The sequence below is a fragment of the Oncorhynchus nerka genome, linkage group LG21, assembly GCF_034236695.1.
Source record: "Oncorhynchus nerka isolate Pitt River linkage group LG21, Oner_Uvic_2.0, whole genome shotgun sequence".
NCBI lineage: Eukaryota > Metazoa > Chordata > Actinopteri > Salmoniformes > Salmonidae > Oncorhynchus > Oncorhynchus nerka.
In genome coordinates this window covers 24,120,837-24,140,334 of record NC_088416.1, presented here as the reverse complement: position 1 = coordinate 24,140,334, position 19,498 = coordinate 24,120,837, and the positions used below count along the sequence as shown (strand labels likewise).

The 19,498-nt window shown below is 45.3% G+C and overlaps 1 protein-coding gene across 1 annotated transcript; it reads left to right on the top strand.

Moving 5' to 3' along the window:
• Positions 1–2,728: 2,728 nt before the first annotated feature.
• stk17al (serine/threonine kinase 17a like) lies at positions 2,729–19,077 on the top strand. Its single transcript, XM_029625370.2, has 7 exons — positions 2,729–3,129; positions 8,782–8,994; positions 14,178–14,322; positions 15,747–15,873; positions 15,992–16,040; positions 16,214–16,393; positions 17,120–19,077. Exons 1-7 carry the CDS (start codon positions 3,032–3,034, stop codon positions 17,403–17,405), a joined length of 1,098 nt encoding a protein of 365 aa, XP_029481230.1. The 5' UTR covers positions 2,729–3,031; the 3' UTR covers positions 17,406–19,077.
• Positions 19,078–19,498: the final 421 nt, after the last annotated feature.

Sequence of the window (19,498 nt, the reverse complement as noted above, 5' to 3'; positions counted from 1 at the left end):
TATTTCCATTTGTCTTTTGTTGTTTCATTATTTATGCATTCCTGTTATTTCCCTCTTAGCTGCTCACATATCTCTCTCCTTCAGTATAAACACAGAGAATGAGGATTGGGCTATCATGTCCAAAAACAAAGCCTCACCCAGTTTCAAGATAATTATGTTTCCTACCATTATGACACCATTGATTGATATTCAACATCAGCAGCAGCAGTACATTTGCATCCTGCTACAGCAATACCCAGTAAGCTGACTGGTCCTGTGAATGAATCAAATCAAATCAAATCAAATTTTATGGCTTGATAAAGATCAACATTGCACCTTGCCACATGTGGTCTTCCCACTCTACACCATTTGTAAAGTGAGGTCATAACCTCAACCCCCCACCCCCCCCCACCCCCACCCCCCACTCCTTTATTGTCTGGGATGTGTCTCAGCTGTGTAGGAAAACTATCTCCATACAGAATGACCAGCTCTGTTTGTCCATGGGGCAATCCACCCCAACACAGGGGCCTTCAGCCCTATAACATTGAACATCCTCGGCCCAGGCCAGCCGTGACGTCAGCAAGCCTCTGGCGCTTAGGTGACAAATTTCCTAGGGGACGGAGCCTAGCCCAGGTCTGGTGCTGCTGCATCGTGGGCCAACTCACTCTGCTCTGCTCTACTGCCAGTTGTAAACAGCAATTACTTAATGAGGATGCCTGAATTCCTGCCATGCATGTTGCCCAATTTTCTGGGACTCCATTGTGGCTGCCCAATATACTGGGTCTCCACTGTGGCTGCCCAATTGACTGGGTCTCCACTGTGGCTGCACAATTGACTGGGTCTCCACTGTGGCTGCCCAATATACTGGGTCTCCACTGTGGCTGCCCAATATACTGGGTCTCCACTGTGGCTGCCCAATTTACTGGGTCTCCACTGTGGCTGGCAATATACTGGGTCTCCACTGTGGCTGCCCAATATACTGGGTCTCCACTGTGGCTGCCCAATATACTGGGTCTCCACTGTGGCTGCCCAATATACTGGGTCTCCACTGTGGCTGCCCAATTTACTGGGTCTCCACTGTGGCTGGCAATATACTGGGTCTCCACTGTGGCTGCCCAATATACTGGGTCTCCACTGTGGCTGGCAATATACTGGGTCTCCACTGTGGCTGCCCAATATACTGGGTCTCCACTGTGGCTGCCCAATATACTGGGTCTCCACTGTGGCTGGCAATATACCGGGTCTCCACTGTGGCTGCCCAATTGACTGGGTCTCCACTGTGGCTGGCAATATACTGGGTCTCCACTGTGGCTGCCCAATATACTGGGTCTCCACTGTGGCTGCCCAATTTACTGGGTCTCCACTGTGGCTGCCCAATATACTGGGTCTCCACTGTGGCTGCCCAATTTACTGGGTCTCCACTGTGGCTGCCCAATATACTGGGTCTCCACTGTGGCTGCCCAATTTACTGGGTCTCCACTGTGGCTGCCCAATTTACTGGGTCTCCACTGTGGCTGGCAATATACTCGGTCTCCACTGTGGCTGCCCAATATACTGGGTCTCCACTGTGGCTGCCCAATATACTGGGTCTCCACTGTGGCTGCCCAATATACTGGGTCTCCACTGTGGCTGCCCAATTTACTAGGTCTCCACTGTGGCTGGCAATATACTGGGTCTCCACTGTGGCTGCCCAATATACTGGGTCTCCACTGTGGCTGCCCAATTTACTGGGTCTCCACTGTGGCTGCCCAATATACTGGGTCTCCACTGTGGCTGCCCAATTTACTGGGTCTCCACTGTGGCTGCCCAATATACTGGGTCTCCACTGTGGCTGCCCAATTTACTGGGTGTCCTCTGTGGCTGCCCAATATTATGGGTCTCCACTGTGGCTGCCCAATATTATGGGTCTCCACTGTGGCTGTCCAATATACTGGGTCTCCACTGTGGCAGCCCAGGGAGGGAGGGATGCTTTCTTCTTATTTTGGGTCCTGATTAAATTATGTAATTATAAGATAAAGTGAAAACTGTGATCCTTGACGACTGCCCTACTTTTCAAGTTATTTTGGACTTTAACATTGCTACGGGCCATGATATTTCAGGCCATGGTAGTTTCTACTTTGTGTGTTCTTTGTCTGCATCTGTCTTCCATGAATAAGCTGCCAATGGATGGGGACCTGTTGTGCATTCTTGCCAGATACAGGCAGCAGGGCAGGGGCACTGACATAAAATGTGCCACTCCCAGTGCAGAGGTGAAGGACACATGTTCAGGATGAGAGAAGAGCAGTTCCTAGCATCATGCCCCATGGGCAGTCTAACTGACTGCCATAATTGCAGTATATGTGGGAGAGATGCATGCCTTGATTGGTCAAATCTTTCCCAAAGTAATGATTGACACATTTGATTGCTCACTTGCCTACAGCATGTTTCTGTTACATCAAACTCGTATTGTTTTTAGGTGTGTGTGTGTGTGTGTGTTGCAAAATCTAAGCAGTAGGCGCTAAAGTTTGGTTACTTACTACCTGCATTAGAGGTGTAGCTGTGTCCATTTATTTTAAAGACATCTACTGAGGCAGTAAGAGTAGGCAATCTGTTGAATGCCACCCCAAGTAGGCTAGTGCCTGTCTATCAGCCGTGTCGTAGTATGCGCACTGACTTTAACCCTCCCCTTAACAAAGCCAAATTACGATTGGCTTTCATGGCACAGCGTCACTGAGAAAGGCTGGCTCTGCGATAGAGATAATTTTTGGGACTGTCTATCTACAAGCAAACTAACATACAGCGCTTGGCTTGATTACAGCTGCGGTGTATTAGTAGTTCCTTCATACTTCAATGATTCATCTGTCTATTCCTGAGGGTCACAGAATTAACCTGGGGATTGTTTTGGTGCTGAGAAGTTTGCTGTTCTGAAGTTTCATTACAACTTATTTTCCTGTTTATTTAGCTTTCTCTATATTTTTTTTTGTCATGAAATTAACTTGAAATTATTGAACAGCTAATATAACTTCTGTCAAGGAAATATATTTTCTCTCTCTCCAATCGGACTGCAATAACAATGATGAACAAGAACGGGATGGTGACGAAGATTCACACGAGAATTAGGACCGATCCTTTCACGAGCAATTATGAGTTGCTTGGCAGAGAATTGGGCAGGTAAGTCGGGTGAAATGTTTAATAAATTACCCTGTCCAGATCATGAAATGATGAGAGAATAGATGTCAATGCGTGCTGCAGTGCGAAATAAACACGGGGAGGCCGGGGTAAACGCACTGTTAATTATTTCAAGTGAGGAATTACACATTTGAAATGTTTGTCATTTTCTCTCTGCACGTGCAAACGGGAGTAAGTGAACATTTCACCTTGTCGGCCCAATCCGGATGAGTGGCGCGGGCACTGCCATGGAGAACTCTCGATCTGCGCCCATTGAATTGTTTTGTGTGGTTGGCATTTTTTGTTGTAAGGGAAATCTGTGGGATGTGTTCTTTGTGTGAGCCCTCATATTTCTTTAAGTATAACCAGCCTGGTCTCAAAGACTAGACGTAACATAGTACACGTAATTCTGGACACTCAAATTAGTATGAAATGTTACTTTTGGTATGGTTACTTATGGCAACAAAAAAAGGTTGGTTGGCCAGGCGTATAACGTGAACGTCTAGCATGTGTGTTGGATTGCCATCACAAACAACTTTAACATTTTAGCTACTTTGCAACGACCTAGCATGTTAGCCAATCCTTCCTCTAACCGTAACCCTTTAACTTAACTCCTAACGGTGGTGTAAAGTACATAAGTACAATATGTTTTTTTTGTGTGTGTGGGGGGGGTGTAACTTTTTACTCCATACATTTCCCCTGATACACAAGTAGTCATTACATTTGAATGCTTAGCAGGACAGGAAAATGGTCCAATTAACACACTTATCAAGAGGTCCTCCCTACTGCCTCTGATCTGGTGGACTCACTAAACACGCATGCTTCATTTATAGAGTGCTGGAGTGTACCCTGGCTATCTACTAATGCCAAATGTAATTATGCCATCTGGGCTGCTTAATAGAAGGAATTTGAAATGATTTATTTGACCTTTTTTGTTACTTTAGTACATTTTAAAACGAAGTACTTTTACTCAAGTAGTATTTTATTGGGTGACTATCACTTGAGCTTTCTATGAAGTTAGTTTTACTTTTACTCAGGTATGACAAGTGAGTACTTTTCCACCATTGACTCATAACCCTAACTCCTAGCCTAGTGAACATTAGCAGCTAGCTAACGTTAGCAACAACAACAAATTGGAATTCATAAAATATCAAACTTTTTGCAAATTTGTAACATATTGTATGAATTGCAGTTCGTAACATATCATACTAAATGGATGATGGACAGCCACAAATGAATACCTACCATATGAATCCTTTCATACTAAATGGAGTGGTAGGATTTACGTACATAATAATGCGAAATTGGTATAAAAAAAGTTGGTATTAACGAGCTCTGTTCAATTATGATAACAGCTAATGCACAATTGCATGGGTAGATCATTCTGAAAGGTGTTCATGACAAAGATGGTGGATAAATTATGATAATTCACTCACACGTTTACCATTGACAAAAATGGTCAGTTCGGGTCTACTTAACTGGGTATGTCTCCCATAGACACACACATGCACTAGCAGCTGGGTCTGGTCTACTTAGTTGTTCATTTACTTTCATTGAACCAGAAAAAAACAGCGAGTTGGTTGTCTCACTCCCTCTTCTGTCTCTGTTCATGATCTTGTAGGTGTTCTTGGGAGTCCACCTGACTGACAACTGCGCAGTCACATATTTTCAGTCACAATAAAGAGCATCATAATTATGCCCCTTGTGGTCTGAGAACTGGTTTTGGTTTGTAGGCTACTTTTTTTCATGGCTGAGTAAGGAGTTGATAAATGCGATGCTAATTTAACCTTGTTTTTCTAAGTGGTGATTTATTTTGGGGCAGATGGTATGTTGAATGTTACTTAATTCTAAAACGGGACCATTTTTCTGCTCATGATACACATACAGTATCAACACTAGCACAACAAAAATGTCCTTCATTTGGAATTCATCCCAGCCTCGAGCAATCACATGTCAAATCAAATCAAATTTTATTTGTCACATACACATGGTTAGCAGATGTTAATGCGAGTGTAGCGAAATGCTTGATTCTCCTTCAATTGTGGCACTTTCTGTCCCCTATAAACTGAATTGAGATGTCAGAGGAGAACTTTACCCTAAATCCCTATATCTCCCCTCTTTAATTGCTACTGCTGTGGGGGCCGTCGGTAGAAGGGTGAATATGCGATGCATTTTACCAGCCCCAGAATTATTAGCATGAAATATGGTTTGACCTACATGTGCCATCCCTGGACTCAGTAGCTCCCGATCTCTACCTCCACCAAGGAATCTCTGGCATACACAAATTAACACAGGAAGAGATGTTTGCTATTATTTTTTTAAATTATTTTTAAATCCCAGGATCCAGACCATGCCTACAGCCTCACCCATGGCTGTTTGTTTGGGTCTGTTACAGTGGGCTATTTCCCTGCCAATCAGCCCTGTTTTGTCCTGGGGGTCAGAGTGCGGGATAACGTGTAATTACCATCACCGCCCTGCTCCGGCCCCCTGTTGTTCTCCACAGATGAGCGAGTGTGACGTACCATGCATTTGAACCCAGACACTAACATGTGTGCATTCCAAGGGAGTTGAATGGGGAGGTCTCAGATTTTTAAACTCCCCAGGTCCAATACACATGGAGAATGTTTTATCTGGAACCTGTTGACTGGGGTTATTGTATCATCTGGACTTGGGTCATCACATTGCTTCTGTCTCGGGTGATATTGTACCAATACCCCATGCAACCGTCCTTTATAACTTCATAGGGAGATGGGGAGGTATTTAATTTCTTTCTTTTCTTGATAGTATGCAGTCGGGTGGTAAATAAAGACTCTTTGCCAGTTGGTAGCAGCCAGATTTCCCTGTCAGACACCATGGGACATCCTGGGCCAGCAGCCAGGACCTGGGGGGGCTGTTTGAGCTCTGAGAGAGCCCAGCGTCCTCCCGGCACTCCTTCTACCCCCATCTCTCTCTCTCCTCCTCCTCATCCTCCTCCCATTACTTCCTCGCCCCCACAACATCCTGATCTGGCCTCATAAATCCCATTAAGTGCAGGAATGTGAGCTGTGTTGGATGCCAGGAGAGCAACTTGTCAAGATTAGATGGCCAGTAGAAGATGAAGCATGGATCCCACCCCCCCCTCTCCACTATGTGAGACATTGTGGCCCCTGCTGGAGCGGATTTCCGCAATAACACCTTTGACTTCTGATATCTGCCCCTGATTGCTTCCCTTCAATGACCCCCCCCCCCCTCTGTAAATATGTTCACACAAATCAGGCATTTTGATAAAGTAGAAGAGTTTTGACTTTGAGGGCAAGTTGACATGAAAGGTATTGACTTTGAACTGGTTGGAACAGGTCCCTGTTTCTAGGTCAAATAGTTAGCCTAGATTTTCACTAAATATCTGAGGACATCTTCACTATGATTTAGAAGGATGGCAAAGGGGTTGTCATTAACAACAATGTGTGGGTTTTTGTGTTTGAGGGGAGTTTGTGTGAGCGAGGCAGCTGAAGGCGATCAGCTGTCTGTGCTCTCCAGACATGAGTCACTCCCCTTTTGAGAAACAGACCCCAGGGGGGAAACAGTTTCTCAGTTAGATTAGTGCCATCACCACCACAAGTTTCTGGGTTGGTGTCTATGCATACTGAATGAACGTCCTTTTATGGTCCCCTGTTGATTTTGAAGATTGACACACCACATACATGCAGTCGTGAAGCTGCATCATGATGGATCTGCAAATCAGGTGTTGGTGTCTTATGCATAATTGCATTTTATTTGGGATTTACACAGAATGTTAAAGACAACCTTCAAGCGGCAGACGTGGTTTCTGTCCGACTGTCTTTTGGAAGCAGCTTCCTGCTCGAGGAGAAGGCTGGCAGTAATGTCCTTTGGTGGGTCAGACATTGAAGCATGTTGAATTGTATGTCTGTATCCACCTATAACCCCTGTGCTCTTGTCTCTGGTGTGTTACTACAGACAGTGTGAAAACAGCAGGGTAATGATGGCCTAGTTTAGCAACCTTTGACCTGTTGTCACCATCTTAAAAGGCCTCCTGTTGCTCCTCCGCATCGCCTGGGGTTTCTTTTAATTTCATCGGCAGTTCCCAGCACAGAGGTAGCTGCTCTGAACTTGGGGAATTGGCTAATTAAAGGACAAAGGCTTTGACTTTGAATGGTTTGGTTCTTTTGATTTGGAACAATGTGCCCTAGCAATCCTCACTAGGGCTGGGAAACCAGTGTGAGTGATGAAAGGGGAAGGAGGAACAGCCCACAGGGAATGGCCTTGTGCCAGCTAACATATCCAGGAGGAGTAGCAGGCTTAGGTTTTGCAGCACCGCCAGCCTGGAGGAAAGATGTTAGAAAATGACCGGCACCAAGCTGACAATCCCTCTCCATACAGGCACGGCTTTTAATAGCAGAACCGTATGTCTACCTGTGCAGTTTCTATGAATGGTTACCTTTCACTGCCAGGCTCAGTCTGGCTGAGACATCTGACTCCAAAGCAGTGTTTGTCAAGTAACATGGCAGAAATAGTTGTCAGTTGAATCAGGAAAGTGAGGGAAGGCCGAAATTCACTAACAGGGTTGCCAAATGATTTGCTAAGTGACGTTGCGCCGGCCTTTAAAAAAATACAAATCTTTTTTTTAAATCCAGGGGTTGGGTGGACACCGCTGTGGTCTCCTGGACCCCCATCTCCCCTAGTCCAGCCCCAGGGAAGTGGGTGGTCCTAGTGCAGGGGCTGCCATGTTTGCTGGTCATCCTGCACAGGCCTTTGTGTGGCTGTCCGAGGAGATGCAGGGTCTGGGTGGAGGCGTTTGGGAATTGCGTTTGTCCCCTGCCGCTGTAAGAATGGGACGTGTACAAGGCTCCTTTATCGTCCTGGGATGGTGTTTTGTAGAAGGCTGGACACAGTGGGGTGATTCTACACATCGGATTTCCTGCCCACACCCGCAGCCTGGCCCGAAACGCCTCTGCTGAATCCATCAATGTAATGCAGCAGCAAATGGAATGCTCAGATGGTATTCTAGAATTGTGGTTGTACATTCCCCTTTTTTCTTTTCTCTGGGCGTGGGGCTTGTGGACAGACAACAAGCCCAGCTGTTGCGCTCCTTTCTTTGTGTTGACCTTTAAAAGAGTGCTATTAATCTTATCACCCCCCCCCCCCGCCGCCTGTCCATACAGCCACTCAGGCCCACCGTCGCCCCTATCTCCTGCCTGTCAAGCCCTCCACTGTGGAAGAGGAGAGAGTGATATCTTACTACATTGATGAGGGAGCCTATCACTTGGTGTTCATCATCAGTCCTATATTGCATAACAATGGTAGATGACTCCATGTGTATCCCTCTGTTTTGTAATACCACTCAGTCCACCTCTTCATTTTCCTTGGTGGTCTTTCAGTGACCTGTGCAGCCTACCTATTGTCATCTGTTTCGCTGCACTGCAAAAAAAAAAAAAAGTTTTGCTTTATTGGTGTCATTGTTTGGAACACTCAGTGCTGTAATTGCTGTTTCTTACCCATGAATACTCCCTGCAGGTTCATGGCCAGAGTCCATCAGATTTACCGATAAGACATTGAAGACAACTAAATCAAACGTGTAAGCCTCCTGTAAATGAAACTGTTAATTGTGTTTCTGATTATTCAACATATCCCTTTCCCCCACTATTTTTCTCTTCCCAGGGGAAAGTTTGCTGTGGTGAAGAAGTGCATTGAAAAGGCGACAGGGAAGGAGCACGCTGCCAAGTTCTTGAGGAAGCGTCGGAAGGGTGAGGACTGCCGCATGGACATTCTCAACGAGATCGCTGTTCTGGAGTCGGCCAAGGCTAACCCTTATGTGGTGGCGCTGCATGAGGTCTACGAGACCAACTCTGAGATCATCCTCATCCTCGAGTGGTGAGTGAGCTCGTAATGCATCAAAACGCAAAGACCATGGAAAAAGGTGGTGTGTACAGTATGTGCGTGTGTGTGTTTGGATCTCTGCACCGCCCTTAGTTCATGTCGCCAGTGATGGGAGAAAATGCTGGTGATGGTAATCTAGAAGACCTTTTAAACTCCGTATATGTTGATGCTCCACCACAATGCAGCACTGCCAGGAAAAAATGGGATGAAATGATAAGGTTTCTAATGAGGGGGGAAATGAGAAACCATTATGCGCCATTTGCTGAAATAACTTTCCGTCTCTGCAGGTTTTTCTATTTCTGCGTAGTTTCGAGGGGTTTTGATTTGATGTGGTCGCCTGAGTCAAAATGTATTCTGCTTATATAAAACATGGGATTTTTTTTAACGTGATTATTATTTTATTTTTTTCAAAACCGCATGAGATCTTGCGTAGACAGGATGTTGAGTGACGTGAATGTCAGAGCGTTGAGTTTCTTGCGAAATAGTAGATTACATCTCTCCAGTCTAACCCTCACACGCCGACTTCCTGTGTTTTTGCTGTCTTCTGAGGAAGCAGCTGCGTGTCACTCAAGAGGTTCTCACCTTTAAAAACAGCTGCGTGTGCACGCACACCAAACACGCGCAGGCCTGCTTGAACCTTGTAACCTTATAAGGCAATGATAACTCCCCTGTGGTTGGTCGCTGTGCTCATAGCCACATTCCCGATTCTCGTTACCTTGTCTGACTGATTGTGTCAGTGTTCCTGTAAACAGACAGACGAAGATGGGCCAAAGGACTCGATCTAGAAGATTCTTGAGAATAAGTTATTTGTCACGTGATACATTTTTAAGGAAAGCTAGCATCAGTCAATTTATTTCGTCATGCTTTTTACCAGCCCCAAATAGTGGCTCTGCTTCCTCTTTTCACACTGGGGGGGTGTGTGTGTGTGTGTGTGTGTGTGTGTGTGTGCTTGATCTTGGACCCCAGTGTGAAAAGAGGAAGCAGAGCCACTAATTCATGCCTTCAGTGGGTCAGCTCTGCAGGGGCAGGCACTGGTCCATAGCCCTGCACTAGCTGCCAGATAACTTTGCGCTTCCCTGTGCTGTCGTCCTTTGTCTATCTGAAAGTTTGAGAGATTCTTCTAGGCCTATGTTCATCCAGATCCCAATGTAGGTTATGGTTCCTAGTTGAAATCCCCTACTAACTTGGCAATCTGCAGCCATTGAGATGCTGTTGCAGCCTGTATGACTGTGAACTTTTTAACTCTGTTAAAGGGCTCTCTGACCTCAGCGTGGGCTAGCTTTGCTGCAAACCAGAGAATAATGTTCCATTTCCTGTGGGTTTACATAGAAGCCGTTAGTGACGCTCCCAAAAGTAGCACACACACAAAGTAGCATACTCATACTCACACATTGGCACACATTGGTCTGCACATAGCCACAACCACATCCCCACGCAACTTATGAGAAATGGAAACGATAAACTACATTTTTCTCATCAGTAAGTTTTTAAAACCAGTCTGCGCGAGCACCACAAACGCCACACAACGACTAGTCTAAACGAAAATGGCACTTTTGATGAGAAATGAACCTGTGTCATCTCTGCTTAGAACGCATTTTGACGGCTTAATCATAATGGTTTTCCGTACTCGAGGCATAGTCCATGGCCTGCTTCTGATGGTGGTGAATAGTTGCATGACTTACATTTCTTCAATGGTTCTCCAACAAACCTTCGCTTGTCATCTGTGTGTTCCCAACTCTCTACATGTCTTGTCAAGGAAAACCCATGGTGTTTCCAGAGATCAAACAACCCTCTAGGATGAGACCAAACCTCTTATATTTTGGTCATATTGACAAATACAGTATTGTGCGGGCCTCCCGGGTGGCGCCGTGGTCTAGGGCACTGCATCGCTGTGCCATCAGAGACTCTGGGTTCGCGCCCAGGCTCTGTCGCAGCCGGCCGCGACCGGGAGGTCCATGGGGTGACGTACAATTGGCCTAGCTTCGTCCGGGTTAGGGAGGGTTTGGCCGGCAGGGAAATCCTTGTCTCATCGCGCACTAGCGACTCCTGTGGCGGGCCGCACGCTAACCAGGTCGCCAGGTGCATGGTGTTTCCTCCGACACATTGGTGTGGCTGGCTTCCGGGTTGGATGGGCGCTGTGTTAAGAAGCAGTGTGGCTTGGTTGTGTTTCGGAGGACGCATGGCTTTTCGACCTTCGTCTCTTCCGAGCCCGTACAGGAGTTGTGACGATGAGACAAGATGGTAACTATTGGATACCACGAAAAGGGGGTAAACATTTTTATTTATTTTTTAAATACAGTATTGTGCAGGTGCATTTCTAGAGGTCTACATTATATGTGGGAAAATTAGCTGTGCGTACACTGTGACCTTGAAAAACTAAGGTTTGGTCCAACCCTCAGTCACTACATATTTGTTTATCATCTGGCAAACAATACAAGATACAAGTGTTGTGAATACTGTACTCAGCTGTTTCACCTCAGAGGCCTTGAACTCATGACACTGTTGTAAACTGAGGTAACTTCAGATAAGAGGAACTCAAAATCCTAACCAAATACAGGCAATCGGATAGTCTTGGGAATGGCAGTCCGGTCCACAGATTGCCCGGCCAATCATAACCCTAGAGCAGCTTTAAAGCTTTACACGGGTATGTTTATGAAAATGTATCACTTTGATTCACTCGAGCTTGATCTTTCAGCGCTGATGGAATCATTCCTGAGGTAATTATTTTCTACAACAGTTTTTCAGCCCCTCTAATTGGGAATGAGGGTGGTCTTTTCTTCTTCCCCCCTGTCCTCTTAATTCTGCTTTCATCCTGAAGTGTAATGGTATCCAATGTTTTTACGTGGGTATTGAAACCCTCCCCTCCAGTCCATGTCAGCCATTTTGTCTTTGTCACTTCAAATGTATGCAGTCAATGGATTATGTAAGTCTTTGATACACATCTCCACTGTCTGGCATGGATTGGCTTTCATTTAAAACTGCAATAACGTCTTCAGAAGATCTTTTTAGGAACTAGTAAAAGTGTTTTTGAGGATGAGGGCGGTCTAATTAATTGTATTCCAATTTTCGAAATTCTCTTCATTCTAGTAAGGTTTGACACATCAAGTCTCCTGTAACGGAGGATGAGTTGTCACAGCATAATCCCATCTAAATGATGACAACTCTGAAACCAGAGTCTATGTACTGTACCGAGAACACAATGCAGTCAACACACAGGCCCTGTGAGAAGTGATCAGTAGTAGGCTTTGAGCTTCTCTCTGTTTGGTAGCTAGCCAGCAAGAGCATAATGCCTATTCCTGGAGATCTTAAGTGCAGACTAACCAATATCATTCTCCTCTCATTGAGAACTCATGGCTCATCTGTCTTCAGCTCGTTCTCAAGTAGCTCTTTGCCTGCCCTCTGCCCAATCCTGTTGTTCTCCGAGTGACGGCTACTGTGAGTCTCTTTGATGGGACTCTGCGCTGTTCTTCTGTCTTAAGTGGATGGAAACCATTCCATGTCGCCTGTCTGCTGACTGACAGTGGGGAGACTGGTCCACTGAGGCATAGAGGGAGAAATGAGACCATACATCTCCCGCCATCATGTGTATGTCCTCAGTCCATGTCATTTTTACAGGATGTCTCTTGTTCGTACTAAAAGCCTCGTCTCCTCCTAGATGAGTTTATTGAAGTATTTTGGAGGGTACCTTTTTGTTTCCGCCTATTGGTAATTAGTTCAAACGGGGAAAAGAAGGGGTGGGATAATTAGACCTATTTGAGTCAATTGTATTACATTGAGATTCAGCACATAAAACAGATGAACAATGAGTGGCATGATCAGTTAGCTTAAAAAAATAAATAAATGATCATGCAGTTGTCAGCAAGCATAAATCAAAGCCATGCTTCCAACGACACACTGATGTCTCTCATTTCCTCTCTACCCCCCCAAAACTGGTAAACTAGGCCTGCTATGCACATTTGGTATACATGGGGGGGGGTCAGGTCAGAAGAGACGGCCAGAAATAAATGTGTGGAGCCCCAAACGAAAGGGGATTTATATGGCCCAATGATGGATATCCAGAAAAACAGAACCTGATATTTTCGCAGCTGAGGACAGTAAAGGTGAAGGTGCGAGGCTACCCAGGGATTAGATGGTGTGGTTATGTAACAGTTATGCCCGGGCCATGGTCGCAGATTTCCTCTCCAGATAAAAACCATGTGTGCTGACTAAATCCCCCACACGCGGCTGTGCTATTTGGCAAGCGTCCTCTCTCTCTAGGCTTTTCATATGCTTTGGAGAAGCATCCAACACAAATGTGCCGTGTCCCAGACGGCATCGCTTACCACTGTTAGACAAGGATTGACAAACCAGGATTTTGCCTTAACAAAACTGAAGTCGCCATTTTAGTTTGGTAATTAGCCTTTCTATTTTCTAAGTGGATCCCAAAAAATAGGACAACCCCCCCCCCCCCTTCCAATTTTGGGGAGTGACACAGCAGTGTGTGGTGGTAATCCCTGCAATTTAGTGTCCTATCCACTACTTTAAAACTATGGGTTCGTTTCAGTGTGCTGTCACGGTCTTACGTCTTAGGTAACTCTTTATTATACGACAGGGATCTCGAGTTCGATAGAGTTGAAATTCTTTCCCCTTCGTTTTTTGTTTGTGACTTAACTGATCTGGAATTTGTGTGTAACTCTGGAAAGCCTTATCCGGGACTGGCACTGACTGATATGGGTCCTCGTATCTCGAGTCAGCTGAGGTCAGGGAGGCACCATTTTTCTTCTGATTTCCGTGCGGGAACGTCAGAGTGCCACAGGCAGGGGTCACATGCTTTGTGTGTGGATGTGGAGAACTGACCCTGTTCCCAAGCCCAAAGTACAAGAACCACCGGACCAGTGGCGTAACTTTAAAAATAAAAAAATCACGGGCTAGGGCTCGCCACACTTCACTGTGTGATATAACGGGACAGGGGTGTGGCTGGCATTGTCGTCATGTTTGATTTGATAGTGGTACAAATGCAGTGATTTACAATGTATACAGTTTATACTATTCATGAGTGTAAATGCTTTACAATGCATCATCAGCAATCAATTACGGCAGCCCATGTAACAAAGTACAGATATAATTAACATGTACTGTTTGTTCGTCTCATCGCTGCGGCTCTATTTTGATCCTCCATTTGCCTCTGTGTTTTCCAGTGCTGCCGGTGGAGAGATCTTCAACCAGTGTGTTGCGGAGAACGACGAGGCCTTCACAGAGAAGGATGTGATCAGGTTGGCCAGACAGATCCTCACCGGCGTGGCCTGTCTGCACCGCAACAACGTGGTCCACTTGGATCTGAAGGTCAGTAGAAAGCTCATCTCGTCACCCAGAACCAAATCGGCTACTAGTTACGGCTGTCAATGCGAGAGACTTGGGGGTTTTTTTAAACACAAAAAAAAACCTGGGCACCCCTGGAATGGTCGGCTGTTTCTCAACTGCCATATTGCTCCCCTTAAGCAATGAGAACCCCTTAATGTGGCAGAGCAATAACTCTCCCTGTACATGGGACTTGTCTAGCAAATCAAGACGCCCATCTGAGTTACTCTGTTAGCTTTTAACGAGTGACAACTGTTTTTATGTGAATGCTGCATAGTTTTCGTCCCCGGAGTTCCCGCTCTTACAAATGAACCCTGTCAGGGTCTGGTTTCTCTCTCTCTCTCTCTCTCTCTCTGTAGAACTTATTTTGTCAAATACTGCAGGGTTGTGACACAGAACAAAAGCTGTACGTCTTTTATAGGTTTGTTTTGTCTGCCCAGTGATGTCAAAAATATTTGTTGTTGATAATGATGACAAAAAAAAACACTGTTTTGGAGCGTGTTAGAACTTGGCAGGCAGGTTTTTTATATATATATATATATATAACCTGCCTGCCATATATATATGAAGAAACCCTCCTCTGTTCCAGAGGGGTTTATGACTCAGTTTTTGAGTGAGGGGGACTGAACCGACTCTGTCCCCAGACTAGATTTTATTGGCTCCCCATTTTCTTTTTCTCCTCCCCCAGTGATAGACGGTATTAAATCTATTCCTGGTGAAATGTCGCTGGCTGTCTCAGGCTCTGGTCTGTGTCTCTTGCTCTTTCATTTATCCTAGCTTTTTAAAATGTATTTGACCTTTTATTTAACTATGCAAGTCTGTTAAGAACAAGTTATTTACAATGACTGCTACCCCACCAAATCCTCCCCTAACCCGGACGACGCTGGGCCAATTGTGCGCCACCCTATGGGACTCCCGATCATAGCTGGTTGTGATACAGCCCAGGATCGAACCTGGGTCTGTAGTGATGGCTCTAGCACTGCGATGCAGTGCCTTAGACCACTGCGCCACTTGGTCCTCCAAGATGTCCTGGCCAGAGGCCCCAGGCCAGGAATCTAGCCAGTATGACCCAGAGGTTAAGCATTATACATGCTATAGGAGCCATCTAATCTGATAGGCCCTCCAAGACATCCCACCTTTCCTTGGAATCATCTAATAGGCTAAGGGGATGAACCTGGTTTAGTGATATTGATGTCACCAAATTGAATCCCTCTGGGGCTGTACACTCTGTGGGTTTGGCTTATTCATGTAGAGGTAGATTAGACTCTTTATAGTGGGAGGCCTTGAGTCTCAATGACTACTCTACTGATTCACAATCTATCAAGCATGGTATGTGACCTCTGTCAATTCACTTACCACGCACTCTTTGGATTTGGTCTCATCTGTCTTATCTCGGTCTCTCCCCTCAGCCCCAGAACATCCTGCTGACCAGTGCCATCCCACTGGGTGATATCCGCATCGTGGACTTTGGCCTGTCCAGACGCATGGACAATGTGACAGAAGTCCGAGAGATCCTGGGCACCCCGGAGTATGTGGGTGAGTCCTGGCTTCTGCAGTCGGTCTATATCAATAAGGAAGATGGATAAGCAATTCTTAACTTCAGTACTGTAAAAATGTTTATCAGGACTAATTGGCGTTGTCTATGCTATTCCAGCTCCAGAGATCCTGAACTATGAACCCATCAGCATAGCGACAGACATGTGGTGAGTATGAGCCAAATGGACTGCGTCAAGCAGATATCAGCTAGTGTCCTCAATACATCTCGGTTTTTCCAGAAGCCATAAAATATTGATATCACCAGCCAGCTCCACAGTGGAAATCTGAGAAAAAATACTCATGTCTTGTAGTCTGACACCTTTCCCTCCTCATCTCTCAGGTCCATAGGGGTCCTGACCTACGTCATGCTGACGGGCGAGTCTCCGTTCCTGGGGGACAACAAGCAGGAGACCTTCCTGAACATCTCCCAGATCAACGTGGACTACTCCCAGGATGCCTTCGAGGGCGTCTCCTCCCTCGCCATTGACTTCATCAAGACCCTGCTGCTCAAAAACCCCAGGTGAGGAACAGGATAGGTTCAAGAATCAATACTCAATTAGTTCAGTGCCACAGCCCGACAGATGGATGTTCTCCCACATGTCCCATATTGAGCTCAACGCTAATTAACATGTGAGCGATTGTCATTCATACTGCTGCTTGCAGCACAGCCTCGTTAAGTCTCCCGATGCGTGGTAACGTATGTGAACCATTTTAATATAAGGATACTGGTCCTTGTTACGTTTCGTCTATTAACACGTTCTGTGTCACCACTGTCACTATTTGGCCAAGTGGTCCAGCACAGATGGGCTACATACTGTATGTCATCATGTCTCAATGACAAACAGCAGTAGTCTATCGCTGTGATCCAGGGCCGTAATCTTCACTCAATATAATTTAATTGCTGTAGATTATCGGCGGTATTAAAAACAAAAAAAAAGTGGAAAAGATTCCTGTGTGTCTGAGTAATCCCAAAGAGGGGGAAAGGCTGGGATGAAAAAGTGGGCTTTGGTGGTTTTTCAAACAGACTGTCAGGGAAAGAAGAGTGTCTGGGGGAAGGGGAGGGACAGGAAGTTGTATAACTGCATATTTGTCACCTTTTTACCATTGGCTTTCCTTTACATATATTCACCTTAGCTATTTCAGTTTTACTTTAAAAAGGGATGAACAGAAGCTTTAATTAAAGTCCTTGCTGCCTAGACATTGATTGATTTGAGTTCTGACATGCATCCTCTCTCTGTGTCCACAGGAAGAGAGCCACTGCAGCAGAGTGCCTTAACCACCCCTGGCTGAATGGACCAGCTGACCTTTACACCCAGCTCCATGCCAGCTCTCTACCCTCATTGGACGAGCCTGAGACCAGCCAATCAGAGTCTGAGCCTGAGAGCCCGGCACCCTCCCCAGAGCTGGAGAGCATGGGTTCGTACCTGATGTGCCCCGGTCAGGTAGACCTGAAGACTGGCCGCAATGCCTTTTCCTTCACTTCTGAGCCCTTCCCCGCACTGCCAGAGATCCAACAGGAGCTCATCTGCTGAGGAAGGGTTCCACTAGACACTGTGTGTAGTGACTGACTGGACTGCTGTCACAGAATGGACACTGTCTGGAAGCCAGTGAGACCTGGTCTGGTCCTACGCAGGGCCTCCAGCTCTGTTTTGACTCTGTATGTGTGCTGCTGCTACTGCTGCGATGGATGTGTGATATCTGTCTGAGCTCAGCTGACCGTGTGCAGTAAATCCATGCGTGTTTGATGCATGTTACCCTGTGCTGATTAGTGTGCTGATGCGTGGTGTCTGGTAATGAGCCACACTGACACACTTTTAATGCATGTGTAGCGAGGGTACTGTAACTGTATGAGTGCTGTGAATGGAAGGAGTAGGCCAGTTCTTTGTGCTCGGCTATGAAGACTAGAACAATAGGACTGACTTCATCCTTCACTTGGTCTGGTCTGCACTCTGTGAGTCCTACTTTGTCCCAGGCTGGGTTGATCCCACGATCAACCTGGCTCTCACCTTGGCTGCCCTTCACGTTCCACTCCCTAACTGACCTTTGAACCTGTACTTCTCCTCTCCTTTGTGAGGATGTAACTGCTCACCCTGAGAGGAAATGACGTTGGCCAACAGGAAGTTGAGAACCACTTTGCTTTTGTTGAGGTCTGAGCCTTAAATGCCTTTCATGATGATGTTGATTATGAAGGATGCCTATGTGGTTAGACAGATGTGCCTAGATGAGATGCTGCCTACGCAGCAACGGAAACCTAACTGACGGACTGTGTTCGGGGAGTGCCCTCACAGAAACCAGTCAGAAGGGTTAAATAGTCCTCTCTGATTTTGTTTGTTCATATGACCACTTCAGGCCCCCAAAACATGGAAAGCCATCTCAATCACCAATCTAATTAAATCACATCCTTTGTTTAGTGGTAAGGACAATCTTGATGTCAATTTAAAGCACTTTTTTTATTTTAAGAATGAACTAGACAAATGGTCAAAGTAATAACCAAAGTCTTGATGAAATGGCTCAAAAAGCACAGTTTAGTTGAATGATTAATTAAGACACAAATGTACATGGCCACTTCCCACCATCTATTGTTAATATATTTCCATCACTTGTTTCCACCAAGTGCCATATAGTTCACCTGTTGTGTTTCTGTTTATTCTTGTGAGAGAATTTTTTTTTGCTATTGTTGCACAATTTCCATGTACTCATGTTTGAAATATCAGTTTGCCATGTTGGATATGTCACAATATATTTCCCTTTCTTCAGGCTTTGTGAACCCGATTGTCTTTTTGAAGAGGAAGTGACTAGGATTCAATGATTTGCAACCAATTGAAAGGCTTTGAAGAAAGCTCCTTTTGGATATGTGGTGTTTGAGTGAAGATCACTTACTCTTGAGGGCTTCTCAAAAAGTACTGAAGTGTATATTGTTTGATAGTGTAAGAATAATCTGTAAAATATTTTAATATCCATAATGTATGAACATTTTAATAATTATTGTATGCCTCCTTTTTTGTTTTTGTTTATTTTTTATCTTGACTCTGTACTTATGACTTTATTCCTGGTTACTGCTCATGGAATTTCAGGCAGGTTTGCACTTGTGTCCAGGTGGACGTTACATTGAAATGAATAAATGTTGATGGCATGCCTCGCAAAAATGTATCGAAGAACAATAAATGTACATTTTGTATTAAACTATTCATCTTGATGAATTTACTTCATTTGTGTGGTCTGTTTAAGGCATGGAACAACCCCTGCTTGTCTTGTTCCCTCAAACCACAAAGCTTTAGTCTGGGCAGAATGTAGTTCCTTGTACAAAGGACCCGGGGAACTATTGTGACTCAATTTGAACATTTATTCTCTTGTGTGCTGAAATATTATGGTCTCTTCACTTGGAAAAACATTCCTCCAAACTACAGTATCTTTAGTTTACACTTAAGACCATTTCCCAAGTGTCCCGTCTTTCCTGTTTTTGGTACTTTTGGGGGAACAAGTTAAATGTAGCAAGAAGAACTGATGGATTTCCAGAAATATCTAGCCACACTTCACAGGAAATACCAGTCACTTGAAAAGGGCCATGCTGTGATGCTTTCTTCACTGGTGTGTGTGTGTGTGTGTGTGTGTACACACACTCGTT

Excerpts from the sequence above, each read along its gene's own strand:
- stk17al (XM_029625370.2), top strand. The coding sequence starts at position 3,032 with ATGATGAACAAGAACGGGATGGTGACGAAGATTCACACGAGAATTAGG. Across the intron at positions 14,323-15,746 it reads TGGTCCACTTGGATCTGAAG|CCCCAGAACATCCTGCTGAC; the intron begins GTCAGTAGAAAG and ends CTCTCCCCTCAG. Across the intron at positions 15,874-15,991 it reads GGGCACCCCGGAGTATGTGG|CTCCAGAGATCCTGAACTAT; the intron begins GTGAGTCCTGGC and ends ATGCTATTCCAG.